The sequence below is a fragment of the Nuphar pumila genome, chromosome 5, assembly GCF_984573655.1.
Source record: "Nuphar pumila chromosome 5, dmNupPumi1.hap1.1, whole genome shotgun sequence".
NCBI classification, from domain to species: Eukaryota; Viridiplantae; Streptophyta; class Magnoliopsida; order Nymphaeales; family Nymphaeaceae; genus Nuphar; species Nuphar pumila.
Genome location: NC_143253.1, coordinates 137,201,139 through 137,222,600, shown reverse-complemented (window position 1 = coordinate 137,222,600; position 21,462 = coordinate 137,201,139). Strand labels below are relative to the sequence as shown.

At 38.4% G+C, this 21,462-nt stretch overlaps 2 protein-coding genes across 3 annotated transcripts in view; one reads left to right on the top strand and one right to left on the bottom strand.

Moving 5' to 3' along the window:
• Positions 1–3,976: 3,976 nt before the first annotated feature.
• LOC149838955 (peroxisomal membrane protein 11A-like) lies at positions 3,977–5,143 on the bottom strand. Its single transcript, XM_090007875.1, has one exon. The coding sequence runs from the start codon at positions 5,028–5,030 to the stop codon at positions 4,269–4,271; it is 762 nt and encodes a 253-aa protein (XP_089864001.1). The 5' UTR covers positions 5,031–5,143; the 3' UTR covers positions 3,977–4,268.
• A 1,022-nt stretch (positions 5,144–6,165) lies between these two features.
• APP1 (aminopeptidase P1) overlaps positions 6,166–21,462 on the top strand; it is a 38,008-nt gene continuing 22,711 nt past the window's right edge. For both annotated transcript variants that reach the window (XM_090006891.1, XM_090006892.1), the window contains exons 1-8: positions 6,166–6,393; positions 8,414–8,477; positions 9,195–9,334; positions 11,114–11,398; positions 11,515–11,637; positions 12,833–13,096; positions 13,233–13,319; positions 14,220–14,287. In XM_090006891.1, the coding sequence (XP_089863017.1) occupies positions 6,292–6,393; positions 8,414–8,477; positions 9,195–9,334; positions 11,114–11,398; positions 11,515–11,637; positions 12,833–13,096; positions 13,233–13,319; positions 14,220–14,287 (1,133 nt within the window). In that variant the 5' untranslated portion in view covers positions 6,166–6,291. The remainder of the gene's footprint in view (positions 6,394–8,413; positions 8,478–9,194; positions 9,335–11,113; positions 11,399–11,514; positions 11,638–12,832; positions 13,097–13,232; positions 13,320–14,219; positions 14,288–21,462) is intronic.

Sequence of the window (21,462 nt, the reverse complement as noted above, 5' to 3'; positions counted from 1 at the left end):
CCGCTCCCCCCGGACAATTTTAGTTTTAAGGTTCCTGCGTGAGCCGCTTGTTTCTGTTTATTTTGCTATGCTTTTGTTCTCTTTGGGTTCAACTATGTTGACCTTTTTTGTGGCTATGTTGAAATCTTGTTTCAGCTCGGAGTTTAAAATACACAAAAATGTCTGTTTAAATATACACCCCCTTTAGGATGGAGATCATGCATCGAGGAGTTGTGCCATCGATTAATGTAAACAAAATCGAAACAATAACTATGAGTAAGTGTCACGTAAGTACAACAAAAATTAAATACAAATAAATAAGATACACTCATGCATTTAGAAAAACATTGTGTGTGTATTGAGTCGGCACCTTTGCAAGTTTTCTCTTGTAAAGAGATCCGCAGAGTTGCCTGCCACTTTAGAGGAGTGGGCCGAGCCGAGAGTTTACTTTCGATGTCTGTTTTTTATTTTAGGTGCTTACACTGTTTATTTTACGTGCTTACACTTTTGTACTACCTAGGCATGTAGAGGAACAAGTCTACAAGACCGTTGTTGTCTAAATTTATTACTTTAATTATTTTCAGATGTTGCGAGGCTCGGGACTTGGAAGGATTATGGGACAATTCTCTATGCTTTTGGATTTTTGTTGTAAATAAAAATTTGTGTGAACTTTTTTCAAATTAGAAATGAAATGATATTTTGTCTATGAATGCAAAATGTTTGTTGTATTAAATTGAGTTATGGGATTTGGTCCACTTTTTTTTACTAAAGTTTTCTTGATTATCAATTTAAGACAAAAAAAATAGCAAATTTTTGAGGGGTTGCAATAGTTGTATAATTGGTAGGGGCATGCTTAACCCCATATTGCCTTAAAAAAAAAAAAAACTCCCAAAGCAATTATCAGAGAACTGCACAAAGTGCATTGTGGAAATATATCCGACAAGCACATATTATAATTTTGCATAGACAACCATACTGTCACGGGCTTAGAAGCGAAGCCCCCCCGCAACGTAGCTTCGAGAATTTGCAAACATTGAAAGCAGGCCTTTTAAGCACACAAGCAATGCATAACACACGCGCACGAGCGGAAGCAAAAGTACGCACATGCACAAACACAAAGAAAGCAAAGAGACAAGGATGAAAAAAGCTTCTTTATAGATACTTGAAAACAAAGTACATCAAGAGGGGAAAAGAGGGTCCAAATACACGGGGTTCTTAAGCCGTAAGGCTTTGTGGGGCACTCTAGAGTGCCAAAGAGGTATATACATCATAGCAAAAAGGTGAAAAACGTGGCGGTCCGAAACACATACAATACACGAAAGATTTCATCTTAAGAATTATACCAATCCATGACAAAGTACCAACGTGCGTGGTTGGTAGGAGCTGTCAGTGCACGTCTCCCTGGACGTTGCAGGTTCAAAACCCCAGTGGTACGATTGAATAATAACCAGCAGGTGTATGCAACCCCAGCTAGACTTAAAAAAAAAAAAAATCCATGACAAAGTAAATTTGGAGAAAGCATCTTTTAGTTGAAGTCATAAAGAGAATTGAAATTGTTCTCCCAATAGATTCCAAATGTGCATGCACAATCTGATTAAGAAAAATGGATATATGGAAATTAATATACTACCCACCAAAAACCATTCGGGTATGAATTTCTGTTTCATTTCAGTGAGGCGACAACTACTAGCAACGGACAACAAGAAATATGCAACGTAGATTGATCAATTGAAAATGAAAAAAGAACTTGGAAGATGGTTGAGCAACTGCAGATATTCTATTTAAAACACAAATATCCAAAAAGAAGGCATTGTTCCATACTATACTGAGTTGAGCATAGATTCTGAAACTATTTGAAAATAATCATGAAATAGTTATTGAATTTGGTTATAGTTCAGTAAAACAATGAACCACATAAGGCATACATAAATAAAATGAATCCAGTTGGATTTGAAGTAAACAGCATATAAAAGGATTAAAAGTGAAAGAATGAAGTGAGTTACAATGGTGGATTATCATTTAAATGCCATTCATAGATTTGCGAGATTCCATAGGCTAAACCGTCTGACAGGCTAAATGATACAGATCTCTATGTACCGACCAAATTTATATTTAATCAGAAGCTCTCAAGCCAGGAACCTTGGCTAAGGACAAACTAATAAGTATGGGATACTCTAGGATTTTTCAGAATCCCTGGATTTGTTTTCCTTTCAGAATTTAGCTTATTAGGCACTCTTTCAACTATGAGCACTTAGCCGAAAAACCAAAAAAACTTGCAAAGAAGTTCCCGCTTCATTAACTCGAGGCTATTTCAACAATGACAGAAATGATGAGAGAAAAGAGAGCAGTCAAACTAGTTTGTAGCAGAACAGAACATGCCATAGAATACCAACTATGAACAAGAAAATTTCAAAGAAATTCAATGCCAACAGATTTGAAGGTAAGCTTAAAAAAGACTGTCAGAAAAATGTCATGATGTCTACAATGCATGATAGATATTCAGAAGAATTTCTGCAACGGTGCAACCACATGATTCCAACATAACTCCATGTGTCATGAATGGATAATGAACTGATCACATTTTTCTCCAAGACAATGGTACTCTAAGAGAATAATTTTCCAAATTTTGTCTAAGTTGCCTTGTGAAAGTGCTTTCATTCAGAAGTCTGTAGATGTCACACATGCAATCACCAAGCAAGCTCAGAAACTTTTGAAATGAAAACTGTCATACTTTTGATTTGAGAAAAGACCAAACTCCACAGAATTTGGAAAACCATTGGATGAGAAGCCCATAACACTCGCACAAAAAATAGAGGCATCATGGGTTGGGTTAGATTTTAGATGACTAAACAAAAAGTAGAATTGCAGTATAGCTTCCAAGAGAACAAACTAAATTCTCTTGCTGAAGAATGCCAGGCTTGCCAGCAACAGAATTAAGATCTTGTCTTAGGCACCATATCTCCTTGAATAACCATGACAAATACTATATGAAGTTGAGATAATCAGCTTACTCTATTTGTAATATGACTGTGCAATACTCACAAGAAATATGGCACAGAAAGGCATTTCCAATGGACAACAAAAATTTGGTGGAGGTCAAACGCACCTGCATACACCACCACCACCAAATCACATCTATTAGCTTGGTGAAATTCACAACAGCTGTCACTGTTGCTATGATGCCCTACAGATCTAAGGGAACCCAAACTGCGAAGCCACCTGATAGTTGCGGATCATGTTGCAACATCTAGTTCTGTATCAAATTTATGATCTTGGATATTTAACTAGAGGCAAGGTATTGTTGATGCTGGCATTGGAAGCTCTTATATTGTTGACCTTGCACTATCTACAAGCCTTCCTAAGCCACAAGGCAAACATTAACATTTGGGCCATGACAAAACATGCTCCGTTAAACCCATTCAAACAGAAAATCTGTCTACAACAAATATGCTTATTAAACAAAATAAGCAACACAGATTTGGAGACCATAAAAAACTGGATGGAACTAGCAAGCATCTTAGTGTGGAACAAGGAAAAGAATTTTGAAATCAATGAAGGAGTTGATCATCAGGCTACAGTGATCTTATAGGTGCAGCAATAGACCGAAAAACCTAAAAAGGACACAGATTTCTCACAAAAATGTTTATATTATGTATGAGTTCTCAAGGGGTCGAATGTGATAGATGCACCAGTAGAGCCGCACCATCTTAACCGGCTCTTGGATTCGAATCCGACCAAGGGCTAACCCCATCTTGCCTGTCAATAGAGGTATAGTTTTCAAGTAAGCTGAAAAGCAGCGAACAGAAGGTACAATTTCTCTTAAGGCAAAGGTACACCTTTGTGGCAATATGATTCATGTGACCGCCACCCCGTCATATTACTATTCCTCCCATAGATCTTTTGAGGCTTTCACCTCCTTCTCTACAATAAGAACTGATACAAGAAACGACTTTTATGACAATCCACAACCAACAAGCTAGTGCAAATCCAAATCTCACGCAACACAAGATAGAGGAACGTGTAGTTTCATCATTCGGCAACAGATAGGAAAGATAAATGAATGATGGGAGCATTGTGTCTTCTTTTCAAGTATATACAACAAAATATTGGCAAGTTTACTTGTGGTACGCATCGCGTCACACAATCACCGCATAAAAATCTGCACCATCGGAACAAGAACCCTTAAATTGCATCGAGAAAGGATGCAAAGTAAAACAAGAAAATTCCCTCCTTATTTTTTTTCTTTTATTTCCCCCCGATTTCACGGTACCTCGAAGCCGACCGCTCAGTCAGCAGGACGTCCAATTCTTATGCGTGCTGATGAGCGCAGACAGAAGCCCCGCCGAGGCGAAGAGGATAGGGTTCGCCAAGAAGCCCTTTCCGTCCTGCAGATCGCCGATCGCCATGAGGGCGTCCGCGAGATCCTGAACGATCGAAAGCTGCCTCAGCAACGCCTTAGCTCGCAATCTCCTCAGGTCTCCCGCCTCTTTCTCGAACCCCTGGCCCTCCGATCTCAAACTCTCCACCGTCGATTCCAACCGCGCAACCTCCTCAAGGATCACCCTCAGATCTAGGGTTCTCAACGCGACGCTGCCAACGTAGCCGACGAGCTCCGCCCAGGCACTGATCTTCTGCAACCTCACGGCGTGGTGGCGGTCGATCAGGCCCGCCTTGGTAAGCCAGACGAACTGCTCGATGAAGTAGTAGACGCCCTCTCCGCCGTAGGCGATGAGGCCGAGAATTCCCTTTCCGGAATCTAAACGCGACCGCTTCAGGGCGTTGACGTCCTGGACGAACTTCCCGAGCCGGAAGGCCTTCCGGCTGACGCCGACGCTGGACTCGAAGCTCTTGAGCCGCCGGTTGAGGTCGGGGCGGCTGGCGGCGAGGGAGGGTGCGATGGCGAGCTTCGCGGCGTACCTGGAGATCTTGAGGAGCTTGTCCACGCCGTCCCTTCTGGCGAGGTAAGCCTCCAGGTGGTCCGCAAAATCCCTCCCTCCCTCCTTCTTGGCCGACGCCTTAACCCTGGACTCGTCTTGCGGTTTCGACTCCATGGTGCGGTGCAGAGCCCTACCGCATCCGGTTCCGTCCGGCGCTTTTCGAGAAGACGCCCGCCCTGATTGCGTGCGGAAGCCCGTCCCCCTGCGCCGCTCCGCTATGATTGCGTGCCCTGCCCTCCAAGTTCTACATCCCGTCGGAGCGTGCGCAAGTTTGTAAACGGGTCTGATACGGATCCACACCCGGTTGGAAGATCCCGGTATGGTTCCGTCAACGGGTCGGATCTGTATCTATATCTGATTCGACTTGGATATGGATTTTCGAATAATTATGGGCATGAAAAGTAGCTCGGACCTGAAGATCCCAGAGATCTCAACGGATGAGAGACCCGAGGATTTAGATGGTTGATTTCTGTTTGGATCCAATGGCAACCAAATCAGATGGGGATAAATATGGGTGAACCAAACCTGGCCGCAGACTAGGACTCAAGTCAATACTAAAACCAGACTCAAACGTCTATTTCATGTTTAATGGTTTGGAAACCCAACAGGCTTAAAGATGCCGTCTTGCAATTAGCCAAGTTTCGAAAACAGAACTGCATTCCGCATATATTCACATGAATCGGGTCTCATTTAAGCCAAACCAGCTGAGCTTGAAGCCTTCAGGTTTGGCTCATTCTTGTGCCGCGAGCCCAGCTGATTTAGAGCTCTAATAAACCTAATGTCGATGAAAGCTTTGATTTGGCAGCCAACAATGCTGGGCTCATTCAGGTCCCATTGGGTCAGGAAATTCAACAAAACCTGAGCGAATATTCAAAATGCCAATTTTGTTTTCACATCGTAAAATTCACATTAAGTTCGGACCGGATGCCCAAAAGGAGTTTAGCGTAGTGGGATGCGACTTAGACTGCTAGGCAGGTGGTCCAAATCCCATACCCGTGAACAAGTCTACTCTTTTGGGGCAAGGGGGTAGGCTGCTAAGACAGCAACCCTAAGTACGGCAGCCAAAGCGGTGGCTAGGTCTCTGATCCTGGTTTCTCCGTGTAAATATAAATAAAACCACACTGGCCCGACCCTAGTCCCAACTCCATAGCCCAAGCAGAACCTAATCCGGCCCGTTTACATCACTACGGACCAAATCCAAGGCGGAAAAGAAAAGGCGTACGAATAAAGAGACGGATCCAAAAGAAAAGGAGGCGATTGCTCCTCCCTCGGTCAAGACTGAAGAGTCCCTCTTCACTAGCAACGCAACGCAACGCAACGCAACGCAACGCGAGACATCGGGGCCTTCTGCGGGAAAAGAAACGGAGGAAGTGAGATGGGAGAGATGGAAGACCCTCTCGATGCCCTAAGGTCGCTAATGGCCTCCTATTCCCCTACTCTGGCTGCCCTCATCGTCCCTTCTGAAGACGCTCATCAGGTTCCCTTAACCATCTTTCTTTGTGAGCGTTTAGTTCGTTCTTCCCCTCCTTTTTGGTGGCTCGAAAGCTCTTTATCGAGTGATTGTTTTCTTTACTGGTTTTACGATCTCTGTAGTTCCTTTTGTTCCGAACGAACACACCGAGAATAGCGACTTCTAAGAAAAATCAAAATATATGTGCATCTTCTGCGTCGGTTTCTCTCCTTTTATGATGTGTTTGGATGCACCAGTTTATCTGGGGATATGGCAGAGGATCGAAAATTGATCCCACTTTTTTTTTTCCGTATGAGTGGATGCATCTAAACTCCTCCTTGGCATGCGGGATTCTCACGGGTACACGTGAATGCCTTCTGAAAATCTGGATTTTTACATGATGAGTTAAGTTGCAGATGATCTAATGAGTTCGTTACAGTCCACGATTAATGAATTAGCTTCGGAGATCAATAGGATTAAAAAAAAACAGGTCCCTGCATGGATGTCGTGATTGGATATTTGATTAGAATGGTGGAGAATTCCTTGGAAAAATTTTAGCCTTTTCGGTGTCTCAATTAGGCTTCCCACCTTTAAGTCCATATCACCCGGTTAGCGCTCTTCAGCCAAAAAATATGTATGCATTCCCATATTGGTTGGACTCTAAAATTTCTCCTGTTTTTTGGCTGCTAATCTACAGCTTTCCAAGGGTTATAATCCATGCCAAACACTTGTTTTGGTTAGTGCCTTCGGTTGTGGTTCCCTACTTGAGTTGGACTAAAAGACTGAAACTCCTCATCAGTGGCACCTCAATGAACGATGCCATAATTCATCCTTCACAACGTAGTCGATGCTAAGTGGATTCTAGGATGCTAGTCCTTGTCTTTTAGTCATCTAACTTGTCTCTGTAGTTTCCTGTTCTGCATTGATGTTTGCTCTGGGGAGACTTTCGTGACTTAGTTGAATCTCTTCTCACATTTGGGCACACATTCTATTTCTTTCTATTAGGTAGAAATCTATTAGGTAAAATCATGCGCTGGATTTCCCCTGTTGGGTTAAGGTCGTGTTCTCTGTTGAGAACTAATTGCATGTTTCCAACGGCACAACCACCTTAAAACAAATTGCTTTATCGTTGTTGACATCTATATAAGATCCTTCACATAAAAAAACTCCATTTCCTAGAATGGAAAACTCTAAATGGCCTTCTCTACCATATGATAGAAAAGTTGACAAACTGGGGGATATGGGACCTTACTTTCTTGGATAGCGATTTCCGATGAAATTTGTTGTGTGTGTGTGATGGTGACACATCTTCTGCAACTTTGAGGGTATATCAGACAGGCCTCACAATGATGGTATACCCTAGGAATTCTAAAAATTAGCAGCAAACTTAACCATTAAGGAATTCATTGCCACTTGAATTTTATGGGCTGATATGTATATCAAGATGGACCCTCCATGTCTTCTCTTTTAGGCTGTATTTGCGGATCATGTAACTATTCATGAGTTTTATGATGGAAAATTATGTGAACCCAACACATCCAATGAGTTCTGATTTCCGAGTAAGTTGCAATATTATGGTCTGACCATCTGAAGGTGAATGACCATTTGAAAAGATGATTCTCTTGATTCAGGTTTTTCACACAGTTACCAGGTGTCTACTTTGGGCAGCAAACTCTGACCATGATCTCACATTCTGAGTGTACCTGAATCCTTTTAGTCCAAATGAACTAACCCCAGAAAACCAGGCCCTTTGGCCCTTTGTAACCCACGAACCCAAACTAATGAACCTGGTGTCCAATGGCCAAACCTCCTTTTCAATGAACACTTTAAGCAAAAAATCTGTTCTTTTAGTCAATTCATATAGTTTGCTGATTAATTGTTTTAGGCCTTGAAACTGTTTCCATCTTCCTTCATCTGAACTACTGCCCACCTATTAATAACTTTGTTACTAAATCATTTCTGGTCAATCCACATTTTTCATCGTGAATAGAACCTGATTGATTCACATTTGAAAAATTGTGATGTGATGCTATGCTGATTTTTGCAGAGCGAATATGTGGCAGCATGGGACAAACGGCGTGCGTTCATTAGTGGTTTTACTGGCAGTGCAGGTGAGTTTTTAGTTTTTACTTGTTTGATGTATTTTCCATTCTCTTTTTCACAATAGGCAGTTCTATTGCATCATTATAAGAAGGCATGCCTTTTTTGTACTATTAGAACTTGGTCTTTGTTTTTTGCTTCATGTCTAATAATCTAATGAACACATGCACACACATACACACATATATGCTCTCTCTCTCTCTCTCTCACACACACACACACACACATAGAGTAAGGGGTGGACCCAAATGCGGGAGAACATTTCCATGAGGGGAGGCCTTTCGCCTCCCATTTGTTTCTTGTCGGAGCCCCATTTACTGCAAACAAAGTCCAGGAGAGTGGGGATCAGACTTTGTTTTCACGGTATCACTCTCCATGCATAGTGTTCTTGTGTGGCACAAGCATGCCCTTGGCAAGGCATTTCCTAGCATCTCACCTTGAGGTAGGTGCCTCCTTTATTATTAGTTGTGAATAGGTTGGTTTTTTATAATGAATTGGGTGCCTTGGCTTGGTTCTTTTATTCTTCCCTTCTTTAAACCAAATGAAGAATGAACCACAGTTTAGGATCATCATGAATTGTTTGATCCTCTGATTCTCCCGCCTGTCTTTAAAAACTTAAGCATAGTGGAATTTTTGTCAATCAATCTATCAATATCTTTATTTTCTTTTTCTCCTTTCCACCTTCATTTTTTGTTTGTTTCTAACTCTAAATCTTGGAGTCTACCCAGGCTTGGCACTTGTAACAATGAATGAGGCTTTTCTATGGACCGATGGGAGGTACTTCTTGCAGGCTTCACAACAACTGAGTGAACGTTGGAAGCTTATGCGAATTGAAGAGGACCCTGCTGTGGAGGTTTGGCTGGCTAATGTAAGTTCCCATTTGCTTCAAGTAATGAAATTATCTTTGGCTGAACATGATGTCCATTTGTTCCATTGGTAGATGCACACATGATGTAGGTTTGTGCATCTCAATATCAATCAACTTTTAAACATCTTATGTTCTACAGACTCTCAGACATAGTTGCCAGAACAGGAATTGAAAACGGGAAGCAGTACAATAATCGGAATCGGGAAGCGGTCAATCCAAATTTTTGGAGGATTCGGGAAGCGGTAGGGGGATTTGTTCAGGAAGTGGTATAAGAAAATATGAGATATAATGATAAAATGATTGATGTAAGAAACAACTTTTAAAGAATGAAGTTCTTTGAAGAAAAAAGAAGTATGTCGAAATGAATAATTAAGAAATGACGTCTATAATTGACAATTATGTCATCTTATTAGAAAAACTACCTAAGATCATTTAATAGGATAACTAAATAACACATACAATCAATAAAAATGCAAAACCTTTAACAACTATAAGTTCATAAGTTTATTTTGGAGTTTGGATACAAAACATTGATATAATAAAAAATTTGTGCAGCAATTGATGTGTAATTCATCACACATTATAATTTTAAGAAACTTCAACTAAGCCTAACAATATAATCAACTGTCATATAATGCCTTTAAACAACAAGAAATGTACAAGAGTGAACAATTTTATATATATATCCGTGTGTGTATGTGTGCGTGTTAACAAAACAAACATCTAACAACATATAGCTACTTATGTATTACTAATGATTTCATATTATTGTATGTATGAATATAGTAATTGTAATATACTAAAGTTGTATATAAAATACATAAAAGCTACTGAGTTGCTGTGCAAAAGGTAATACAAATTAGGCTGATAAGCTATTTATCCTCTGTTAAAAAATTCAGCAATTTGAAGTTTTGAACAGATGTAGCTATATTATGAAACAAAAAACAAACAGCTGCAATTAAGAGAGAGAACAACAGTCCAACATGCATATAGAAAAACATATCGAACTAAATATGGTAATTCAAAAAAATAAAAGGAACTTTTTTTGCAATCAAAACAAAAAGACTAAAGTCAAAAGTCATGTGCTTTTATATTCTATATAGTATATGATATGTAAATCTGTGCATTTATTTGAGATGAACAAGAGAAAAAGAGGAGCATGTGGCTGCACTAGACAAAACCACACTACAAATAGTGAAGGAATAGAATTCCTATATATGAGGAATTGAAGGAATTATAATTCCAATGAAAATAAAAACTCAGCCATGGGAATAGAGATTCTCATGGTGGGAATTGGGATTCCTTTGTTGGGGAATCATGATTCCCATTCATAGGAAGCGCGATTCCACGCCGTTTCTGGTTCCCGCTTCCTGGGAATCACAATTTCCACCTTATAGTAGTGCTTCCAGTAACTATGCTCTCAAATATAAAAAAGTTTGACTTAGTATCAAGAAATGACTCAAATGCGAAAGTCCATTTGGTCTGCCTACTTTTTCTAGCATTAATAAAACAAAATGGCATGGATCTAATTTGCATTATTTGCTTGCCTATGTGCTTTGGGGTGAAACCTTGTTATGATCACTCCAATTTAACAAAGTTTTTCCCTTATGATTTAAAAAGGGCCTTCATCATCACCATCTTTCCTAAATATCTTCTGTCAACACAAAGCCCAATGATAAGTGATGAAAACATGTATTCATGTTTTTTCTCTTGCTCCTGTTATTAGATGAATTTTAGGTAGTCTTATGTACGGTATCTGGTGGCATTATTTTGATCCAGAATTTGGAGAAAGGAAGCGCTGTTGGCATTGACCCTTGGTGCATATCCGTAGAAACTGCACAGAAATGGGAGACTTCTTTACTAAGGAATGGACAGAAACTAATTCAGTTATCAACCAACTTGGTAGATGAAGTTTGGAAAAGCAGGCCTTTGCCAGAAATCAACCCTGTATTTATACAGCCACTGAAATTTGCTGGCCGCAGTGTTGAAGAAAAATTAAATGATCTAAGAGGGAAGCTTGCAGAAGAAAAAGCTTGTGGTATTGTTATTACAACTCTTGATGAGGTATTGTGTTTACCTTTACTTGTATCAGGGAATGTGTCCTCAACTGGGCCATTTTAAGCCCTTCACTTCATTCACATCCTTGTTCATCTTTTTTCCCCTCCATCTTATTCATTCAGGTTGCTTGGTTGTACAATATTCGGGGGAACGATGTATCTTATAATCCTGTTGTGCATGCATTTGCTATAGTGACTTGGAGCTCAGCTTTCTTTTACGTGGACAAGAGGAAAGTTACTGTTGAGGTTTGCCTTCTGAAATACATATACGTGCAATATGGCTGTACATTATTAGTGTAAACTTGAAAGTCTCACAGAGCATGTTCTCGAAAATTCAGCTTCTGGTGTTCAAAATCTCAATCTTTCTCTTGAGAAATAGCAGAATTGCCTGACTTGGAGCTTGCATTTGTTTTCTTCTTTATCATGACTTTATTTCAAATTGCACTTTGAAGATCTAATATGAAAAGTAAATCACCAGAATGAGGAGAGATTGATATACAATTGTTAGAATATACAATTGTTAGAATATACAATTGGGGGAATAAAGTTACCAATTAAATTAATATTTCTACAAAGTATTACTTAACAAAAAAATGTACCTTAATACCAAATATGCATGTTCCTATTGTTTCATTCAACAAATAATCGAAGACGAGTGGTACGGTAGAAAAGTAACAAGTAGCTAATTGGCATTAATGTAATTGTTCTTCTTCATTTTAATGTGCTTGTTTGTTCCTTGAGTGTGTGAAACACTTCGGTGATATCTTCTGGTGATCAGCTATTCTGCTTCATTATAAAAAATGCCGCTATAGTGGCTGGAGGGGTAAAAGTAAAGGACGGTGATTTGTTTCTTAAATTTTAGGTGTATTTGGTCAAGTCAAACTTGTTTATGGAACTTTTTTTATGGTCTTGTTTTTCAAGAGAGTTCTTAACTACAGTAAAAGATAAAAATAAAACATGAGAAAAAATTGTATGAGTAAGAGAACCCAACTATCCGTCCCTTAAAAGTATTAGGATAAAAGTAAATGGATGATCTCTCTCTCTCTCACTCTATCACATGCACACATGTGCATCACATTCCTCACAACACCTACATGCCCCTAACCCAAACAAAATGAAACTAAATGACCACACTTATTTTATTGTAAAGCAAAGGAACTGCCCCTAACCGTTTGATATCCCATGCACACAAGCACTTATGATGCATAATTAGGTTTCTCTTATTCTGTATCATTCAGAAAAGTGTACATATTTATGTACTGCAAACTGGGTTTTGTGTAAGTCATCCTCAAGTGTCATCATTGCTATGACAATGATCTTGTGTTTTTTATTCATTTTCTCTCCTTGGTGAACTTAAGCAGTTAAGCTTGCTCTTTGGTTTTGGTTGATTGACATGTTAATACAGCTTTGGCCTTTTTTTGGGTTTCCCTTCTTGCTATAGGTACACAAGTATTTCAGTGAAACTGGGATTGAGGTTAGGGATTATGGTGCTGTGGTACCAGACCTACTATTGCTTGCATCTGGTCAACTTATGTGCACATCTGATGTCAAGGATTCTAGCGCTGACCTTCAAAAGTATGAAGAAAATAAGCATAATCTTATATGGATGGACCCTGCTTCATGCTGTTTTGCCTTGTATTCTAACCTTCCATACGATCAAGTTCTTCTGCAGCAGTCCCCTTTGGCTCTTCCAAAGGCTATCAAGGTAACTGATGCTTTCTATCAGATCTTTCTTTAACTTGGACACATTCTTTCTTTGAAGAAAAGCTATTTCAGTGAAGTGCTAATCATGTCATAAGCTTCCTTGGTACAAATTGACACTAAAATTTTTGTGCTGTTAGAATCCTGTTGAGTTGGATGGATTGAGAAATGCACATATTCGGGATGGTGCAGCAGTTGTTCAATATCTGGTGTGGCTTGATGATAAGGTATGATCTCACCATCTGAATTTGCTAGATTAACTGTCTACCTCTCCTTGATATCTTTATTAAGTCAGTCTTGTTCTGATTTATAGTGTCTTAGTAATCTATACATGTTACCATATCACCAGAGTTTCTTGCAGTAGTTGTTGCAGTCCTATACTTGTATGTCTTTTAAATAATTACTTGATTTGTGTTGTGAGAGCCAGTTATTAACCTTCACAGTTGGCAACGATTATTTTAAATTTTCATTCTGTTATGATAATATCTACCACTTCTAGCAGACATCAACTAGTTACACCTACTGTTGTGGTCATTACCATGAAAATCATTTTGCTGGATTTAAGAAAATTCATTCATTAACATCTATTAAAGCCCCCAAATCCGATACAAGCAGTCCAAACTACAAGGCTGCCTTGTGCTGAGAACATGAGCACTAAACAGGGTATGTTCAGCTTCAAATGGCAAAAAGGAGCATCTGGCATTGAACCCAAGTATGATATCAACAAAGCAACATGGCATATTCAGAAGCCTTGTGCACGTGCATGTGTGCATGGGTGTGTGTAGTGTGATTGGGGGGGAAGGGGTGATAGGAACAGAGATTTATTCCATATGCATGTGCATGTGTGCATGGGTGTATGTGGTGTCATTGGGGGGAATGGGTGATAACTTGGATTCCTTGACAACTTTTGAGCCCCTTGCTGCTTCCTTCTCTGTTAGAAAATCTCCTTGTTTCAGCCCCTACTAGATAAGATTTAAAAACATTTGAATATGTTTCCTATAGAAAGATTTTTAAGTGTCCTTATTTTCTTCTCTTTAAATATGGTACTTGATTCTATTGTTGAAAGGCTTTCTTATTTCACCACTTTTAAGTGCCTTTATATTTAAGTGATATTGCTTAGTATGCAGATGCAAGAGATCTATGGGGCTTCTGGTTACTTTTCAGAGTCAAAAGAAGGAAATAAAAGAAAGCATTCGTAAGCTAGCTTTTTGCCTCACATCGATCTGCTTACTTTCAGCTTTTTTGTTATAATCTAGTCTTCATGAAATTTGTTATCTAGTGAGGTTTTTTATCTGTTTAATATTGTTAACAAATAACTTTTCCATCTGTAATGCATATAATCGGACATTTTTTGAGATTAGTTCTTTAATTTCTTTATTTTTTGTTCACTTGAGTTTGATTTGTTTCTTATTTTATGTCAGCGTTCATAAAGCAGACATTTATTGGTATATGTTCTTCTAAAAAATGTAATAACTTGAAGAACAAGATGGGTTCTTGTAGATGAGGAGAATATATACCGAATTTGATAGGTATAGCAATGTCCCTTTGCTTGTCAAAGTTAAATGCCATAAGTTCAAAGTTTGAGGTTATAGGATTGGTGTCTTTTGTAGACGTTGCTTTATTTTGTCAATATGCAGTTGTCTACTTTGTGAGAAAAATTGTTCCACAAGGACTTAACTGTATGGTTATAATAATTGCAGCTGAATATTCTTGTGCAACATTGGAGAAAGTTTTATACAACTTTTATCGGTAAAGAGTGTAAAAGGCCAATATATCAAGGGTGCTTGAGATGGGTCAACAAAACACCTAAAATACCTTGGGACAGCATAAAATGCACACACAACAAGTGCATGATAATCCTAAGTAGAGAACTTAAGATTATGTGTGAGATTTTTAGTGTATCATGATGTTTCCTTAATAATTTTAATTATGTGACCAAGCATGATTTTTTTGTGAACTTAAGATTATGAATCTTAGAATTTTTTTGCATAGTATTGTCTTTAGTGATAACATGGATATCTTCCATGAGTTTATAAGGTCCTTCTATCATCATGTGAATGTATTATTCCATGTATGTTTTAGTTATATTGCATTTTTTTTGAAAAATATCTTATTAAGTAAAAATTATTCTCTAGTTGATGGCTTGTGTATAATGTTGATTTAAGGAATTCTTGCATTATATTCCTAGGTATATGGCATGAGTAGTCTACTGTTAAAACATATGTAATAATACCATAATACCCGATAGGGGTATTATGGTCATTTCACAAAGTACCCCATAGGGGTACTTATTTTGTTTCTTTTATTTCACCATTTTTATTTTTCTTTTTATTTTTATTTTTGTATTTTTTGGATACCGAAAAGGGGCCCCACAATGGAGTCGTTGGGCCCCCCAACGGTCACATATGTGACCGTTGGGGGCTCCCAACGACTCTATTGGGAGCCCCTTTGGTCTCCTTTTCTTATAAATAGGGGGAACCCCCCATGTATGATGTATTGCTCTAGAGAGCTCCTCTTCAATAATAGTGATATTATTTTTCATGTGTGTAGCCTTTTTATAAGGCCCTTTGTATATCCCTTAGTGGATTTTCTCTCTTGTGCTTGTTGCACTTGTCCGTGTGGGACATAGTGAATGCTTTAGCATTCTTGGTTTCTTCCGCTTATTTCATTACATGGTATCAGAGCCATAAGATCTACTAAAGGTAAAATCTTGTCTCTCTCTACTTCTTTTCTTTCTCACATCTTCATTGTGTAGCAATGGAAGTCAAGATCGATCTATCATTCAAACTCAATGGAAAAAATTACATGATGTGGGCATCCGCAATGGAGAATAATCTCAAAGGCAAGAAGCTTTGGGGTTATGTAATGGGAACCGTTCCGGAACCCCAACTTAAGCTCACAAAGATGGAAGGAGATCAAGAGAAAGCACTTGAAGGCGATGCTCGTCTCAAGGCCATTGAAGATTATAATCATCAAATGGAAGATTGGGAGAGCAACCATGCAAAAATCCTAGCATGGTTTATGAATAATGTCGAACTTAAGGTATGTGCAAATATTGCAAAATTCCGCCGGGCAAATGAAGCTTGGTTTTTTATGAAGGGTATGTTTACCCAAAAGGATCTTGCAAGAGCTTATTTCTTGCAAGAAAAAGTAAGAACCACAAAACAAGGAGACATGAGCATACAAGATTACTATAGTGCTCTAAATCCTTTGTGGGATGAATTGGCTCTTTTAGAGCCTAAATGGGTATCTATGGAGGATGTGGTTCTAAGACAAAAACAAATGGAACAAGATAGATTGTTTCAATTTTTATTTGGGCTTCATCCCGAATTTGAACAAGTGAGATCCTCGCTTCTCCATAGATCCACGTTTCCTCCCTTAGAAGAAGCTATTGCCGAGATTACTCAAGAAGAGACTAGGCATAGCATGGGTAAAAGCATAGAGGAAGTTCTTGCCGTATCTAAACCCGGCAATCATGTTAAAACATACAAACCACCTCATTTTGGTAAGCAAGGGAGTGGTGGAAGAAAAATGATTATATGTCACCATTGTTATGAGCCGAGACATATTAAACCCGTTTGCCCAAAGCTAAATGGAGCATTCAAGCCAAAGGTGGCTTCCGTTGAAGAATCCACCACCAAAGAAGATGACGGCAAGAACGGGGATCTCAAAGATACTCTTGGACAAATCTCCTTGGCTCTTCAACAAATTTTAAAGGTCACTTCTTCCACCTCCGGTGCCGCCATTGCCTCATCATCACCTCCCGGTACGTACTCTTGGATTTTAGATTCCGGAGCTTCTTTTCACATGACCCCTCATGAAAATGCATTAACCAATGTGCACACCAATTCAAAAATGTCTTGTGTCTCTACGGCCGATGGAACTTTTCTCAAAATAAATGGTGTTGGAACTCTTGATTCTAAAAATGTTCAAAATTTCCTTGTTCCAAAAGTTAGAATAGTTCCAAAATTAAATCTTAACCTCTTTTCCGTTTCTCAAATAGCCGACCATGGATGTGAAATATCTTTCTCATCCCAAGGGTGCTTTGTGCAGGATCTCCGGTCCGGGAAGCGGATTGGGCAAGGCCATAGGAAGGGAGACCTTTATTTTATGGATAATTTAATGCTTCCAAATACCTCATTTTGTACTTATGTCCAAGACAAAAATATTGAAACTTGGCATAAAAGGCTTGGACATCCAAGTTACTCTAAAATGTATCTTTTTCCTTTTGGACACAAGTTTTGTAAAGAAAAAGATATCAATTGCAAAGATTGCATTTTTGGCAAAATGAAGTCTACTCCTTTTCCTATTAGATCCTTTGTGACAACAAGACCTTTTGAATTGGTGCATTTCGATGTTTGGGGGCCATCTCTGGTTCTATCTAAAGGTGGTTATTCATATTATGTTACTTTTATTGATGATTATACTAGATATGTATGGATTTATTTTCTTAACTTTAAATCGGAAGTTTTTAACTTCTTTAAAGAATTCCATGCAAAAATTTAAAATCAATTTCAAAGTCAAATATCCATTCTTAGATCCGATTCGGGTGGAGAGTACTTATCAAATGATTTTCAATCATATCTAAAACAACATGGCATTTGTCATCAAAAATCTTGCCCAAGAACTCCTCAACAAAACGGTCTAGCGGAAAGAAAACATAGGCATATTTTGGAAACCACTAGATCCTTACTTATTTCTAAAAATATTCCTAAAAATTTTTGGGCCGAAGCCGTGTTAACCTCCACCTATTTAATCAATAGGATTCCATCTTCAAAATTGAATAATATCTCTCCTTATGAAAAACTTTTTAATATGACACCCGACTACAATCGTCTTCGGATTTTTGGGTGTAAATGCTTTGTTCTTTTACATAAAAGAGATAAATTGTCACCGAAAGCAATAGAATGTGTATTTTTAGGATATGGTGAAAATCAAAAAGGCTATAGATGCTTTGATCATAAAAACAATAAGTTATTTGTCTCCAAAGATGTAACTTTTTTAGAAGATGAAAATGGATTTGACATATTGGAAAAATCAAATGAAATTGATTATATGTTTATCAATGATCTTTTAGAAGATTCAAATGATGACTCTTTGAGTCATCCGGAAATTTTAGAAAATACTCATGATTCTCATGATAATGATGTATCACCAACTAATGGTGACAATCTCCAAGTATACACTCGGCGTGAGGAAGCCCAACCTATTAGTGCTTTAGAAAAATTCTTGCGGCTTAATGAACCCCTAGAAGAAACCTCCCTTAGGCGTTCTTCTAGAGAATCAATTCCACCTAATAGGTTTGTCTCATATGAAACTCTTTCACCTAAATATAGAGCTTGTCTAATAGCCTTGCATTCTTATTATGAACCCTCCCATTATAATCAAGCAAAAAGTATACCTCATTGGGTTGAAGCAATGAAAGTTGAACTAGATGCTTTAAATAAAGCTAAAACTTGGGAAATAGTTCACCTTCCTCCAAATAAGAAAGCTATAGGATGTCGATGGGTCTACAAAGTCAAAACAAAAAGTGATGGTTCCCTAGAGCGTTATAAAGCTAGATTAGTTGCTAAGGGATACTCACAAGAATATGGCATCGATTATAAGGAAACTTTTGCTCCCGTGGCTCGCATGACAAGCGTTGGAACTTTAATTGCGGTAGCATCATCTAAGAAATGACCTATATTCCAATTAGATGTTAAAAATGCCTTTCTTAATGGTCAGTTGAATGAAGAAGTATATATGGACCCTCCGCCGGGAATCAGTGTTAACCAAGGTCAAACCCTTCGGTTATTAAAAGCCTTATATGGTCTTAAACAAGCCCCTAAGGCTTGGTATGATAGATTTAGTGCTATCATGTTACAATTGGGATTTCGCTCCTGTTATACTGACACTGCTCTTTTTGTTAAACATGCAGGTAATAGTATCATCATCCTTCTGCTTTATGTTGATGATATGATCATCACTGACAATGATGAAAGCAGTATTCTTAAAGTTAAAAATATGTTAAAACATAATTTTGATATGTCTGATCTGGGTTTTCTCAGGTACTTTCTTGGTATAGAAGTTGCATACTCTCCCCGAGGGTATATATTGTCACAGATGAAGCTTGCTGCAGACATATATTCCAAATCTGGGATTTCAGATGATAAAAAGGTGGAAACTCCCGAGGTTATCAATGCTAAACTACGACTGGAGGATGGAGTTCTGCTGGATGATCCTACGCCCTACAGGCAATTCATAGGCTCCCTCACCTATCTGACTATCACCAGGCCCGATATTGCTCATGCTGTGCACTCTGCAAGCCAATTTCAGCATGCTCCTACATCTGTGCATATGAGTGCTGTGCTCCGGATCATTCGATATATTAAAAATACTTTGACTAAAGGGCTATTCCTATCCTCACTCTCTTCCTTAGATTTACTAGCTTATACTGATGCTGACTGGGGAGGAAACCCAAATGATCGAATCTCAACTACTGGCTTTTGTGTGTTCCTAGGAGATTCGCTAATTGCTTGGAGGTGCAAGAAACAGCAGAAAGTCTCATTGTCTTCTACTGAAGCAGAATACAGGGCTATGACAACTACTACAATGGAGCTGGTGTGGCTTCAAAGTCTTCTTCAAGATATGGGAGTCGAAATTACTGGGGCTTCGAAGCTTTGTTGCGATAACAAAAGTACCATCTACATTGTCAGCAACCACACTTTCCATGAGAGGACGAAACATATTGAAATGGACTGTCATTATGTACGTGATGAATATCTTCGTGGGACAGTAACACTGCCATATGTCACTTCAGAATATCAACTTGCCGATTTCTTCACCGAAGCCCTGCCTGCTCCTCGCTTCTTGTTCCTCCTTGGCAAACTTTCGGTCATTCCCCCGTAAAGTTTGAGGGGGGGGTGTTAAAACATATGTAATAATACCATAATACCCGATAGGGGTATTATGGTCATTTCACAAAGTACCCCATAGGGGTACTTATTTTGTTTATTTTATTTCACCATTTTTTATTTTTCTTTTTATTTTTATTTTTGTATTTTTTGGATACCGAAAAGGGGCCCCACAATGGAGTCGTTGGGGCCCCCAACGGTCACATATGTGACCGTTGGGGGCTCCCAACGACTCTATTGGGAGCCCCTTTGGTCTCCTTTTCTTATAAATAGGGGGAACCCCCCATGTATGATGTATTGCTCTAGAGAGCTCCTCTTCAATAATAGTGATATTATTTTTCATGTGTGTAGCCTTTTTATAAGGCCCTATGTATATCCCTTAGTGGATTTTCTCTCTTGTGCTTGTTGCACTTGTCCGTGTGGGACATAGTGAATGCTTTAGCATTCTTGGTTTCTTCTGCTTATTTCATTGCAGTCTACATGATTACTATTGATGGGATAATTATGGTTTGTATTTAAATACATGTTTTAATAATTTTGAACATATTATGTATTTTGTGTGCATTTCATCTTGAATAAAGATTATATATTTTAGTGTTCTTTTAAGCTCCTAAGTAGCTATTGTGCTTGTCTTTTTTTTTTTGTGAGTTCATATTTGCCTATTGTTTGAGGTGTGTGAGTGAGAATCTTTATATGTTTGTCTTCGAGTGTCTCATAATAGACTTATGATTTAAATCTAGCTTCTTAAAAACTTCTTTTTAATAAGATCATATATATTGTTCTTGTCTCCTTGTTGAGAGTTATTGGATCTTTAGTATGTGATGTGCCTTAGTGCACTTGTTCCTTGATTGGTGGATTTATGATTTTATTTTGAAGAATTCTCAAACTTCATCTCCTCTTTGTAGATTGCTTATATTGCGCATGATTCTTGTTTTCTTATTCAGGGTTGTAAAAATTGCCATGTGACATATTGTTGTGCATATGATTGCACTATATTCATTCTAAGATTTCATCTCCTTTATTGGATTTTGATTTGAAACTTTCTCTTTTCAAATCTGTTATTTTTTTATGGACTCACCTATTTGGAAATTGATATGTGTGAATATGTATTGCCTTTTTATGACATTTGGATTATCCATCACTGAAGTTTATATAATGCACCATTTGTTTTTAGCCTTGTTTTTATTGGGTCTGAGTTAGCCATTGAGGTGAGTTATGTGTGCACCTCAAGTCATTTTATCAATCTAGATTCTCAAGTTTATGAGTGACATATTGTCATTTGTCTTGGGTCTGATTGTTGATTGTTTGACCTTTGAACTCATTGTTGTTAAAAATCCGAGTTGATCGTTGGGGTGAATTGCGTGTGTGCACCTTATGTCAGCTTGTTAATATAGGTATGTGCCTAACTGACTGATGATTGACTTTGGTTTCTATGAGTGTATTTTACCACTCATTTATTTGTGTGACCATTGTTACA

Bases quoted from the DNA above. Each gene is read 5' to 3' on its own strand.
- LOC149838955 (XM_090007875.1), bottom strand. From the start codon at position 5,030: ATGGAGTCGAAACCGCAAGACGAGTCCAGGGTTAAGGCGTCGGCCAAG.